The sequence below is a fragment of the Mytilus trossulus genome, chromosome 5, assembly GCF_036588685.1.
Source record: "Mytilus trossulus isolate FHL-02 chromosome 5, PNRI_Mtr1.1.1.hap1, whole genome shotgun sequence".
NCBI classification, from domain to species: domain Eukaryota; kingdom Metazoa; phylum Mollusca; class Bivalvia; order Mytilida; family Mytilidae; genus Mytilus; species Mytilus trossulus.
The window spans coordinates 57081850-57096667 of record NC_086377.1 but is presented as its reverse complement, the minus strand read 5'-3'; the positions used below and the strand labels follow the sequence as shown (position 1 = coordinate 57096667).

General features: G+C 32.0%; 1 protein-coding gene across 1 annotated transcript; it reads right to left on the bottom strand.

Annotated features, from left to right (window-relative positions):
• Positions 1 to 1455: 1455 nt before the first annotated feature.
• On the bottom strand, positions 1456 to 14631 carry LOC134718956 (meiosis-specific nuclear structural protein 1-like). The gene is made up of 10 exons (XM_063581828.1): positions 14432 to 14631; positions 12846 to 13061; positions 12040 to 12167; positions 11321 to 11423; positions 9403 to 9632; positions 8583 to 8799; positions 7836 to 7943; positions 5751 to 5873; positions 3178 to 3438; positions 1456 to 2694 (listed from the first exon to the last, which is right to left on the bottom strand). Exons 1-10 carry the CDS (start codon positions 14432 to 14434, stop codon positions 2581 to 2583), a joined length of 1503 nt encoding a protein of 500 aa, XP_063437898.1. The 5' UTR covers positions 14435 to 14631; the 3' UTR covers positions 1456 to 2580.
• Positions 14632 to 14818: the final 187 nt, after the last annotated feature.

The window sequence follows — 14818 nt, the reverse complement described above, 5'->3', positions numbered from 1 at the left end:
TTTGGGAAAAAAATTGGTTGCTTATATAGGGAATCACTGAAGCATGACTGGAGCAGGCCCCCTCTTAGGTCAGTCAGTGGGCCCCCACTTATGAAAATTTCTGGATCCGCCACTGACTAGCACTACCATTTTCTATGTTCAGTAGACCTATAGATAATTGGGTTCAAAACTTAACTTGGCAGAAAAATTAAAAAGATCATATTATAGGGAAGATGTGTACCATGTTTCAAGTTGATTGGACCTAAGCTTCATTAAAACCTACAGTGACCCAAAATATTTAACCTGAAATGGGACAGACAAACAAATAGATGCACAAACATATAGTTCGTTTCTGTGTGTGTTACATTTTAATGTTGTGTTTCTGTTGTGTTGTAGTTCTCTTATGTTTGATGTGTTTCCCTCAGTTTTTGTTTGTAACCAAGATATGATTTTCCCCTATCGATTTATGAATTTAGAACAGCGGTATACTACTGTTGCCTTTAAATATAACTATAACCCATATCAAAACACAAGAGTGCAGACAGTGACATTTCTCATCTGCAGTACTGATCATTAATTTTATGTTGATTGTGCTAAATATAAAGCTTTACAACAAGTATCACATCAACATAACATGATGAAAAAAAAAAAAAATACATGCACACCTTATAACTCCATACACAAAATATTAAAAGATGACCAATGGCTTATACCTCTTATGGAAATAAAAGATATCTATTCTATTCTATTCTATACTTTCTTACAATTAACTTTACCAATAAATCTTAACATTGTGAAATATTTCAATGCACCAAATATAGTTGACCTATTGCATATAATATAAGAAAAAAAAGACCAAAACATAAAAAAAAGATCTTAACCACTGAAGCATGAAAATGAGGTAAAGGGTGGATAACACTGGTCAGTTGGACATGTACATCTTTCACCAAATGTAGTAGACCTATTGTGTATAGCATCTGAGGTATGGTCTTGAACACAAAAACTTAACTTTGTTCACTGCTCCTTGAAATGAAGTTGAGATCAGATGAACTGATAGGCATGACGACCATGCAAGGTATGACATACTTAATATAGTTTACCATGTCAAGAGAGAAGTTAAAGTCATAAAAAGTATATTGAAGTAGTCAGTCACTTAACCATAATGTTGAGGTAAAAGCACAATGGACATATAACAGTCCAATGCTTCACAACACAAGAAATCCAAAAATAATGTATGAGTCATCAAAGTCTTCTACTTTCTGAAATATGCAGCTTTTAAGTTGTTAGCTGCTGCCACTGCCCCTGGAAGATCACTATCAGATAGAAGTCAAAGGCTCGAAAAAAATAGTCATCAATCGTTATTTAAGGGCAATAACTTCTTTCTTAGCCAACCAATGGCTTTGTATGGTCACATTGTTTTTATTCGATCTTGTTTTGCTTATATAAAATGTTTCTGATAAAAACATTAAACAAATGTCAGGTTTTCACTTTCAGTTTAATAATTATTTACAATTGTAAAATAACCTATAAAAAACAGATATGTATAAATATTCATCAAATATTAAGAACAATATGTATTCAAGCAGTCATAATTTTCTTGAATATTCATGAGAAGTTTTTCCTCATAATTGTTTTGAATATTCATGAGTAGTTCTCCCTCACACCTATTAAAACTATTTCACACATGATTTGGTCGTTTTACTTCTCATAGCACAGTCATACACACACACACCCACACCCTTCCATACATACCATCTTAAAAAAAAAGAATATAGGATTAATAACACAGATTTTTGAAGACATTGTCCACCCATTTTGACAAGCACTTAAGATTCATTTGACATACACTGTATGTATTATAGGAATACAGCAAGATTCCATAAAATAAGATTTAAAATTTTGCTCCAAGGGCCCAACTGACCATATGGACTATTCTATATCAAGTTAGGGCCCAACCAAATTTTCAATAGCATTGGCTAAGTAAATAGGTTCTGCTAAGCCATATTCCCTACTAAAGTTTGTAGAAAAGTAATGTTAATCATTTTTTCTTTGATTACTTTTACTTCTATAATTGAACTAATCTAATTTCAAACTATATTCAAATTGAGCCATGAAATATCTAATAGCTTCAATATGTATTAATCTTTTCAATAAAATTTAATAGTTCACACTCTTTTTAAAATGCAAACTTTCTTTTTTGGAAAGATAAAAAAAAAACCTTGACAGCTGAAACTTATTTTGTCTTAATAAAATGATATTATAATTTTCTTAAATTCCAAAAATGGTGAAATTTGCTGCTTATAATAAATAGATCTTTGGAAATAGATCAGTTATGGCAGTATTCCGCATCTTAATATAGAACAGTTTTTAGACTGGAGTTATAAAGAAATGAAACTTCTGCAAATAAGGTAATAAGAAATCTGTCCTTTTTGTATCTATTTGAGGAACTATTTTGAGATCTTTTATCTTATCTTTTGTAATAATTCAACTTTCAAGACTTCTTTAACAAACAAGATACATTTTTTTCTTCTTCACAAAAGATGAAGTATACAATAAATAAAGGTTTTATGGACAGAATGTAAACTAATTTGATAGCCGTATTCATCGTCGTTGGTCCCATGCCTCATCATCAAAAGGGTCTATTTGTCTGGCTTTGTAGGCGTCTTTAAAATCTCCTCCTAACATGTTTAAATCTCCTTCGTCTCGTATCACTCCCTACAAAGTAAAAAAATCAATTTAAATACTGTGGATTCATTTTCCTTCATTGGATACCAATTTTCATGGGTTTCGTGTAAATGAGTGAATCTTGAATTCAAATGTTAAACTAATAACAAAATGTCTGTAGGCTTTGAATGCAGGGATTGGCAAAACTACGAAATCAAATATCCAAGAAAAATGTAATTTATATTCAATCCATGAAAATTGATACCCACAAAAATTAATTAATCAACACATTTCAAGAGAAATACTGTTTTTTATTCAATTTAAAATACGCCAAGTATTTTGAATAATTTTAGCATATATATCATGACAACAAGATTTATCATTAGAGGAATCATATTTTTTTTGTCATAAATCATAATTTGTCCTTATTCGATTGATGAATTTTATTTGAAGGCACATGGCACAACAACCAATGTTTTTGTCTTTTCTTCTTGTTGTGTATGAAATTTAGTACCAGTTATTTTAATTTTTTACCTTTGGTAGATAGCCTAACAGTCTCATTGCATGTTCCTTTAACAATTTCTGTCTCTCTTCTTCAATGATCTGTCTCCTGAAGCCTTCCATTCTCTCGTCTTCACGTCTTTCTGCTACCTCTCGTTCACGATCGGCAGCAAACTGGTCCCTTCTTCTATCAATCAAGTCCTCAACTGCTCTCTTGTGTTCCAGCTGTTTCATTCTACGTTTGTTGGCATTCATTTGTTCTATGCGATCATCCTCTGCAAATTTGGCCAACATCTGAAAAATTAAAAATAAAAGTACTGACCTACTGTTGACTCAAATGATCCTGATCTTTTTTTTTTTTTTTTTTTAACTTCCAATTTACAACATAATATAAACAAATATAATAGCAATATATAAAATATAAATCTATAGATATTATCTAATCAATACATCTTTCTATAAGGAAGCAATTTTTTTTGTAGATCCTAAGATCTAATAGCTGACAAATTGAGTATTTTTTTTTTCTTTGAGTAATCTCCAGTTGCAAATATTTCATGCACGTTCAGAATGAGAACAAAATGATCAATAAAAAAAATGTAAAATTCAAGTATAAAGTTGATAATCACAGTTGGAACTTGGAATATTTTGTCTGTTACAAGAATAACCAGGTGCTCCGCATGGCGCAGCTTTATACAACCTCAGATGTCGAACCCTGAACAATTGGGGCAAGTATGGACACAACATTCAAGCTTGATACAGCTCTGAATTTGGATTGTGATTAAATTTTTGAAATATTATGGGTTTCTGACACAAAACAAATGTCAAGATCTACAAATCTATTGCGCAATATTGTGCAATTAAAGATTTCTTCTTCAAACTGTTCAAAAATTTTGATTTTTTTTTTTGAAAACTACTACCACCCCCCTTTTTTTGCAATTAGTCCAAAACCTGACAGTCCTTTATAAACAATTTCCAAGAAGTGTAATTGAGGTATATCTAAACATACACAACATTGTATGTTAAATGTTTAAGAATTATCTCCCTTACACTGCTTTTAAATTGTCTAAATTGTCCATTGACCAGAAAAACCTAGTTTTTCCCCCTTTTTTGCCCCTAATTCCAAATTTTTTGAGCCATAACTCCCCATAGTCAATACTAACCATACCTTCATGGTATGGAAACTTGTGGAATAATTTTAGAGAGATTCATATACTTAAACACAAGTTATTGTTTGAAAACTGCAAAAATGCTCATTTTGGGCCCCCTTTTTGGCCGCTTATTACTTAACTATTGGGGCCATAACCCCCAAAATCAATCCCAAGTTTCCATTAGTGGTATTGAACCTTCTGGTACAAATTTATAGAGATTCATTCACTAAAACTAAAGTTATTGTCCGGAAACTAAATGTGTTTTCGGACGACGACGATGACACAGACGACGACATGATAGCATTATACGACGAGAATTTTTTTGGCAGTCGTGTAAAAAGAGGATATGTAAGATAGTGACTGAATTTCTTCCATGCAAGAGGACACATATGGAGCCCTAATAGAAATAATTGCACAATATTATTTTCTGTTAAAATCAATCAACTAACGTAGAACTGAATATTGTTTTCTAAAGAATTTATTTATAATAATTAGGGTTTGATAAATAAATAACAGAATTAATTGAATAACCATTAAAATTCTGTTTTGAATAGACTCACACAGTTGTTGAAAAACTTTGTTAATTTGGACTGATTTACGTTGAAATCGAGGTTTGAGGAAGTGTGATTTTTTTTAAGTTCATGAAAATAAGAATCTTCAATAAAAATTGTCAATCTTTCGTATCACTCATAGGAAAATGATTTAATATTTTCTACTGAAAACAAAAAATTATGCTTAATTCTTATATAAAAGAAAGCTTTCATTTTTAATTAAAACATTGAACAAATAGAATTAACGGACTGACATCAGTGAAACCTAAGTTGGTAAGGATTGAATGATGTTTAAAGCACTATTGCGCTATTTCATGTTTGTAAGTTTTTATTTTTATTGGTGGAACAAGCTGTTGTGCAAATCGATTCCTTAATAAGTTTGTTATCGTTGAAACCATAGCAACACTTACCTGTCTTCTAAATTCTTCTTCTTCATCGTCCTCTGCCTTCCTCCGTAGATTTAAACCATAGCAACACTTACCTGTCTTCTAAATTCTTCTTCTTCATCGTCCTCTGCCTTCCTCCGTAGATTTAAACCATAGCAACACTTACCTGTCTTCTAAATTCTTCTTCTTCATCGTCCTCTGCCTTCCTCCGTAGATTTAAACCACAGCAACACTCACCTGTCTTCTAAATTCTTCTTCTTCATCGTCCTCTGCCTTCCTCCGTAGATTTAAACCATAGCGACACTTACCTGTCTTCTAAATTCTTCTTCTTCATCGTCCTCTGCCTTCCTCCGTAGATTTAAACCATAGCAACACTTACCTGTCTTCTAAATTCTTCTTCTTCATCGTCCTCTGCCTTCCTCCGTAGATTTAAACCATAGCAACACTTACCTGTCTTCTAAATTCTTCTTCTTCATCGTCCTCTGCCTTCCTCCGTAGATATAAACCATAGCAACACTTACCTGTCTTCTAAATTCTTCTTCTTCATCGTCCTCTGCCTTCCTCCGTAGATTTTTGAAGTGCATCTGTTGAGCATGTGTTTCTTGTAACTCCAACTTTTGCCTAATACGCTTCTCCATGTCTTCCTTTTAAAAGAATTTTAGAACATTCAATATATATAAAAGTATTTCAGAACATTTAATATATATATATATATATAAGTACGTCTGAGTGAGTGACAACTCTACAAAAGATTTATCCATCCGATCACCAGCAATGATGGTGATACATGCCTTATATATCATGTACTGTAGTACGCCGCTAGATTAAAACTGATGAGGAAAGGTAACACACGGCCACCGAAAGCTTTATTATTGTGAAGCCCAGGTAGTCGTGTGGTCTAGCGGGACGGCTGCAGTGCAGGCAATTTGGTGTCACAATATCTCAGTAGCATGGGTTCGAATCCTGGCGAGGAAAGAACAAAAAATTTGTGAAAGCAAATTTACAGATCTTACATTGTTGGGTTGATGTTTAGATGAGTTGTATAAAATCAAAATGTGTAAAAATGCCGATATTGAATATTCCTAATCACATAAGGGCTATTACATTAAAATGTATGTGGGAGGATAGGAAAATATCCCTACAACTAAGAAATAAGAATCTAGATAATTTTGCATAACGGTAATTGACGCATGCTGAATATATTAGAACATATATCAAATAATTTCTTCATACAGGAACTAAACATTTTGTAACGAAAAATTGTCAAGAATACCACAAGACAAGGAAAAAAATCATTAAATTCAAACTTGTAAAATGTGAACCAGTATGAATGCTATAAACAAAAATTGGTAAGGGTTCCGCGGAACCCAGTGTCTCGCCTACTTTTGCTGTAAATCACAGGCTAAACAAAAATGAGGAAAAAAATCAATAAAAATATTCCTCTTGATACTATCTTATGATTGTAAAAAGCTTCTGTCCAAGTTTGGTAAAAATCTAGAATAATTAATGAATCTAATAAATGTTTTGAAAACTTCAACTGCAGACTGTATGTAATGTTCACTGGAAGAAAATCTAAGTCCATTTAAAAGTAAAATACAGAAAAAATGGAGTTGTCTTTTTACAAAATTTACTTCTGGATACTATCTAATGATCATAAATAAGCTTTTGTCCAAGTTTAGTACAAACCCAGGATAGTTTAAGAAAGTTACTAAAATTTTAAAAACTTTTACCACAGAGTGAATGTTATGTTTCCCGCAGAAAAACTAAGTCCATTTAAAAGTAAAATACAGAAAAAATGGATTTATTTGTTTACAAAATTTACTTCTGGATACTATCTTATGATCATAAACAAGTTTCTGTCCAAGTTTGGAACAAACCAAGGATAGTTTAAGAAAGTTATTAAAATTCTAAAAACTTTAACCTCAGAGTGAATGTCATGTTTCCCCGCAGAAAAAACTAAGTCCATTTATAAGTAAAATACAGAAAAAATAGAATTTTATTTTTACAAAATTTACTTCTGGATACTATCTTATGATCATAAACAAGCTTCTGACCAAGTTTGGTAGAAATCCAGTATAGTTTAAGAAAGTTATTAAAATTTCAAAAACTTTAACCACAGAGTGAATATTTGTGGACGCCGCCGACGCCGACGCCGACGCCGACGGAAAGTAGGATCGCTTAGTCTCGCTTTTTCGACTAAAGTCGAAGGCTCGACAAAAATGTGTCCAAGGTACATAGTTGGCCCATCCGCACTACCATTTTCTATGTTCAGTGGACCGTGAAAATGGGGTTAAAACTCTAATGTGGCATTAAAATTAGAAGGATCACATCATAGTACTGTAGGGAACATGTGTATTAAGTTTCATCTTGATTGGACTTCAACTTCATCAAAATCTACCTCTAACAAAAACTTTAACCTGAAGCAGGACAGACAGGCGAACGGCCATACGAACGAAAAGACGGATGAATGGACATACTGACCAGAAAACAGCCATAAATGGGACATAAAAAAGCAGTAAATGGAAAATAATTTACAAAATTGAAAATTTATGGCACCAATGTCATGGTAACACTGCCTATAGAAAACTCTTTATTCTATAACTTACTCTTTCTTTTTGTCTCTCTCTCTCTTCTTGTTCTTCCTGGTATAATTCCATTCTGACTCTCTCCATTTCTTCCCTTTCTTCGTCCTTTCTAGAAATATCTTGTGCCAACTGAAATATAAGTGTACACATATTTTATCAATTCAATACAAGTTGCATAAATTTTACACAATTATTAATTAATAAAATTGAATATTTTTTTACCAAATATTTCAAACCGTTCTGTATACAAAGATATCATTTGGTTTAGCTCTGTTATGTTTAAATGGAATCTGATCTAATATTTCTCTGATTTGTACTTTAATTCATGAATTCACATTTTGTCAATTTTAAATGATGGGTGCAAAGTTAAAAGATGAGGCATTGTAACCATACATTTTTCTTTAATAGAAAAAATAATAAAAACAACAATCGTTACAGTACTTTTTTTTCAAAATTTAATTATGTGAGTTTCATCCCTTTGCAAGTCTTAGTTTTAAATATTCAATATCTGTTAAAATTGTTGAGAAATTAGATAAAATCACATAATACTTTTTCATTTAAATAAAAAGTCTACCAATTTTAATACAAATTATGAAAAGCATTCCAACCTAAATTTTTATGTACAATTAAACCAGCTATTTTTCAATCAAAGATTGCCATATGATAAAATTTCATGATCATTTTTTTTCCCAGGTTTTCAAACAATAAATGATTTTACACAAAAATGCCCTGATTTAAATAAAATGTAATCTCCAAATCTTTACTTACAGCCTCTTGAACACGGGCCATGGATGCTTCTTTGGCTTTTTTACTCTCCATTCTTTCATTTTCCCGTAATTGTTGTAGTCTCGCGAACTCCCTGATTTTAATATTTTCCTCCTCCATGCGCTGTCTCTCTCTGATTTTCCATTCCTCCCTTGAATTTTTGAAGTCTTCAATGTAGGCTTGTGTAGCTTTCTGTTTGGCCATAGCAAGTTCTCTTTCTCTAAAATGTTAAAATCGAACTTTAAATATTTATCCAACAGCAAGATGCTAATTTTAAGTATAAAGAAAATACTTGCTTGAATGTCAATGCTATTTTAAACATTGAAGTATCGAGGGGCCGATCTAATTTTCTTGCTTTTTTGTGTTTGGTGGATAGTTGTCTCATTGGCAAACACGCCATATACATGTATGTATACAGTATACTGGTTGGCTATTGGACTATGGTTGGTTTATTCAAGTTTTCTGTTTGGCAAGAAGTTATTGATTTGTGATGTCAGATAATTTGCATACATGTACAAGTTCTACACTAATAAAAACAAATTCAGAAATTTCAAAAATCACCTGTACCCCAAATTTCAACTCATCAGTTTCAATTTTACTTTTATTCATTGTTTTTTTTTCTCATCAGAATCCTAGTGTAGTTTGAATTGTTCAAATAGATTATCATTTTACTTTTATATTTCGTGCTTTATTTAGCCCTATAATTTTTTTTTGATTCGAGCATCACTGATGAGTCTTTTGGAGACGAAACAGGAGTCTACAGCATAAATATAAAATTTTAATCCTGGTATCTATGATGAGTTTATTTACAGTATGTATTTACCTTTGGTCTTCCTCATAAATCTTCCTGACAATTTCGTCAATCATGAGTTTCTCCTTGAGGAATTCCTCGTAAGCCTGTTGTTTCTTGTGTTCCTGTTCCTCAAGCTGTCTCTCTAATTCCTGTTGATATCTGATCTGTTCTTTGTATCGTTCTACCTCCCTCTGTTTCTCAGCCTCGCCTGCTCTCTCATGTTCCTCCTTCATCTGTCGGGAAATCTCAGAATCCCGTTTCTGAAAAAGAGCACACATAAAAGATTATATTAAAATTAGGTTAACATTCTTTCATTCTTTAGGCCATGGAAAATTAATTGTTGGTTTCCCCTAACATGGGAAAATTTTATAGACCCGGCGGTAAACAAATGACCCCGTCCGTTAGGGGAAACCATCAATTATTTTTCCATGGCCTTATTTTATTGAACAATATTCTCTATTCTTTATAATTTGGTACCTAATTAATCACTATTCTTTATTCCACCCCCCTTTATTCTCATACCTGCCAAGTTTTCAAAATGCCCATGGGGGTTTTGCATGCAAGATGGCTGCCATACTCCTAAAAAACTTTCAAGGGGGCCTTCAAATACAGTGTAATGTTGTTTTTTGGCTTCTTAGTACTTTTATAAGCCTCAATTCATTGTAAATTAATAAAATTGAAAATTTTAATTTAGGAGCCTCCATGGGGAAAATCCCCCGCAAATAGTGACAGTCTGCAAATCCCTCATCCAGACCCTCATACCCATTTGTACTCAGTGTTCCAGCTAGGCCGTTTTCAGAGGGCGCGGCGCCTGCCCTTTCCCGAGTGGCCCCCTGTGCCCTTTTTACAGTTTCCAGGGAGCCCTGCCTTTTTTGAAAATCGGTTGCATATTAATTTGTTCGTATATAATTGATATGATAAGTTAATTGCAAAATTTTACCTGGGGAAAGTTTATGACTTTGTTTACGACCCCAAGCTAATCAATTTTTCACTGTTGCTATATATCCTAAAGTTGTGCAATTTACTGAGCACAGCTGTTTTGTGCTGTATTGCCATTTGAAGCACAGCAGGGATAGAAAGGTTAAACTGGTAAAATGTGACAGACCATAGAAACAGTATGAAACAGGTCACCTTTCAAAACATACTGCATATAAAGTTCAACTGTGCCAAGCAATGATAAAAAAACTTGTGTGACAAGCTGCTTGATAAGTTTTTCAGTCTTAAAAGTAGAAAGATAGAGTTCTATATGGGCTAATGATGTTGTTCTTGTATAACCTGTGATTCAACGAATAAACACAATGTTTGATTAATATCTTTTATTAAAATATGCCCTTTTCATATTATCATATTGCGCGTTAAATGCCCTTTTCAGGATTGGCACCCTGCCCTTTTGAAATCCTAGCTGGAACACTGGTACTCTTGTCAATGAATTTCATGTTCTCATTATAATTCATTTGTTGGGGAATTTCTAGATCTGTTGAATTTTCACTGACTCAATGGGGAAACAAATGTGGATTGTATTCCCAATAACAAAAAGCATAAAATTTGTTGTTACTCTTAAAATTATATGTGCAGGAGAAATTGTTCAAATTATCATGGGGAGAAAATTTCAATATTTTATGCTTGGTTCAAATAACAGATGAGAATATCATATTTCCTTTAAGTTACAAAAGGGAGATAATTTACCAATTGAGCCTGTTGGAGCACTTATTGTTTGTAGTTGTTTTGTTGTTTTCTTTGTTTGTATATTTTTTATCTTTCTGAGGAGTACCGATAAGTTTTATGATTGATGTTGTCTGTTGTACTGTGAAGTATTTTTGAAAATTGCAGTTATCAACTTTTATGTATTTCTAGGAAAGCCCTGGTCAAACTCAAAAGTACTTTTAAATTCTTGTATATTAAAGTGGTTGCAAAAAAACATATCAGTCATCATTAAATAATTAGTTACCATCTTATCAAATTTCAGTGCTTCTTTCTCAGCGATTTGTGCTGATCTTTCTTTGTTCATGTAAGCTGCCTTAAGTTTGGATTCCAGCTCTCGAAGTTCAAGACTACAAAGATATATCAAAATTGAGTAAACAAAGCATGAAATACAAATTTCTTAAGTTAGGTAAAAAAAAGATGACCAGTGTAAAAATCATAACATGATAAAATTCATGGTTTTAAATTACAATTTACATCATAGTGCATATGCAGATATTATGACTATCTCCCATAGCATAAAGAATACTTAAATAATTTCTTTTTTTTTGTATTCAGATACAGTTTGTAGTGCTCTTTAGCTAGTAGCTTGAAAAATTTCATACAAAATAGTGAAACTGACAATCTTACAAAACAGTTTTTTTTCGAATTTGCAGTTAAATGAAAGACCTTAACAGATTTGCATATTTTTATTGTGTGTGTCATATCTGTCACAATCTTTTTTAAAGTGATGGAAATAAATTTGAATAGATGACATCTCATTGCTGTGACGATAAGTTTTGACAAGCTCCTCAGCAAGGTAACAATTTCTGATATAGGGCAAAGAGAAAAACAGGAAATTAAAAATGAAAACTTTAAAATTGAGAATGAAAATAATTGACCAAAGAGTATAATATCCAACCAAAGAATATTTATTCAACATCTGGAATATTGACAGCTTATGAAATCACTGTAAATCATTTGTACCTTGTTTCTCTAATTTGTTGTCTCATTTTTTCATCTCTCATTCCTTCTAGTTTATGTTTCTCCATTTCCTGAGCCAATCTTTCTTCTTGTAACATTTGCTCTTCTCTGATCAATCTATCTCTCTGTGCCTAAAAAGTATATAAAAATAAAATACAGTATATTCCATTATTCTTCCGGTCCCAATTTTGCATTCTGATGATTAATTAACGGATTTTAAACAATGTCAGTAATCAAAATATTTCCAATTCAAGACTTAAAAACTTTTTATTCTTTGATTTTAAGATATAAAATAAATTAAAGATGTGTTTGTGCATAACAATACGTATTAAAGGTGTAAGAAAATTGAAACTGGAAGTGAACGTCCTGTATGAGCCCATGGGCCAATACAGCTTTTGTTGCCCTATTCCTAAAGCAATATTAACTCTTGATTTATATCAACAGTGGAATGTTTTCAGTATTGCACATGCTGATTTGCTCAAGTCATTCAATAATCTGTGGTACGTACCAATGTAGAATGTGCTTTGTTTAATTTTTACCACTAGCCAATGGCCCATGGTCTGCCCTATATTTTAGACTTAGTAGCTTTTACCAGTTGCATTGACATTTCGATAAATATGTGCATAAAGTAATTTTATATTATTTTTGTTGTTGTTATGAATGTAATGTCTGTGAGTTAAAAAGATTGTGGGATCAAAACCCTTTCAACAGGTTACTAAATAATTGTTTTCAAATGGATTTTTTTTGTAGGAAACATGTAATGAAAGTTATTCTCATAAAAAGGTCTTACAACTAAGTTTAGCACAAACCTTGAGAATTGTGTCCTCCATATCTCTCTCTTTCTGCTCCATCATCATTCGTCTGATGTAACGTTTCTCTGAGAGTTTTTCTTCATTACTCATATTAGCTTCCAACAACTTCTGGGTGCCCAACTGACGGATGGTGTCTTCTCGTACTTCTTCATGCCGACGGTAGTTCTGTAACTGCCGTTCCCTCTCAGAAGCAGTCAGTCTCCGAACAGTTGTCTGAAATATGAACAATTGATTTTTAATAAAAAAAAATATGAAGATTTATCATAGCATTACACTAACATGACTAAGGAGTTCAGGCTCAATTTATTTTTCATATTACATTAAAAAAAACAAAAAATATTGCATCGTATAAGTTCTATTCTATTTCAAAGTGATGCCAATGTTACACTGTTAAACTTTTCAATCTGCAATGCACATATGGTTACAATTATGTCTTAAAAACATTCTTTGTTTGAAACAGGACTTTTTAATTATTTCAATTCAAAGAAAAAAAACATCGCTATGAAATAAATCATACTTTATGATTCAGATTGCCTCTTTTTTTTTTTACACTAATGGCACCATATTTATCTAGATCACAAACCATAAAACATAAAACTTTTTTGACTGAAAGGTGTAAATACAGCACTGGTGTGAATACCAATCACGACAATTCAAACCATTTACACAGCAAAGGAATGATAAAAAAGTGTCTTGCAACATGATTATAGCACATACATGTATATTGAACATATATAAATCCTTCGCATAGTTTAAATTCTAACGGAAACTTTAGTTTACTGAGCATAATAGACCAGAATTGTATCTTTATTTGTGATCCCCAACAGCAGAACTATTCTTGTCATTCAGTGTTGTGAAGTCTGCTTACTATATGTTCAGTAATGGCTATAGTGTGCCGCTCAATTGTAACGTCAGTATAGTTTTTGTATGTCATTTAGATTTCAATACATCATGTACATTATCAAACTAGCAAGACATTTATTTTTTTACTTCATGCCATTGTACAAAATCTTAGACACTACACACAATATACAGTAACATTGACATTTACTTTGTCTTTGTGCTGTCCAATATTTTCCTATGAAATTTTATGTGAACATCTGTGGTGTCCTGTATAATGGTGAACAAAAAGTGATAAGTTGAATTTTATTCATGACAGGTCTGACAAACTGTACATGTGTTGCCAAATATGCAACAAAAGAATAAAATCAATGTTAGGCAACGTTGGACCTTGCACTTTTTATAATGTCTACCTCAGTTTGAATAAGTCATGATTTTTAAACTGGATATTATTGTGGATAGTACACATAGCTCTAACCATAAAACCTAACCCTGAGCTAAAACAACCCATAACCTAACCATAACCATGAATGAACCTTCACTTAGTGGCCTAAAACTCTATAAAGTATAATGGTATATGGACCCTTTTTTGAGTGGCATTCTTTCAACTTTGACTTTATCTTTGGTAGTAAATAATGAATTTGAAAGTGCCAGCAATTTGAAATGTAAAGGATACAATGTAAGTCTATATTTCTAATGTCAAATTTATTCAATTATTGCTCGGACTTCTTCAAAACTCTTACCATTTTGTTGGAATGTTCAAAGTTCTTCAAGAACTGCACACTGAATGTTGTTGAGCCTAGAAACAACCGTTGCTATGGGTAAGTTAGATTGGTGTGACACAATATTTTGATATATTTTTTGCGATTAAATCGAATCAAAATAACACAATTTATTGATATTTAGACGAATACAAATTTAAATGTTATTATCAATCTTAGAAATTATTAGTTTTTGAAAAATTCAAACAATTCTAATGAGAACATTTAAAAACACCCCTATGGTATTTTGTTGATTCGTCTATTCTCTTCGGTATCACAGTTTACCAAGATTTTGAGTTTTAAAATTTTATATTCTATTTTCATGTTTTAAAAACCCTATTTCAGTAAGAACGTAAATAGTCTAATAAA

Coding starts and splice junctions, on each gene's coding strand:
- LOC134718956 (XM_063581828.1), bottom strand. Junction 9,633..11,320: donor CACTGAAATTTGATAAGATG/GTAACTAATTAT, acceptor GCTCTTTTTCAG/AAACGGGATTCTGAGATTTC. Junction 7,944..8,582: donor TGGCCCGTGTTCAAGAGGCT/GTAAGTAAAGAT, acceptor CTTATATTTCAG/TTGGCACAAGATATTTCTAG.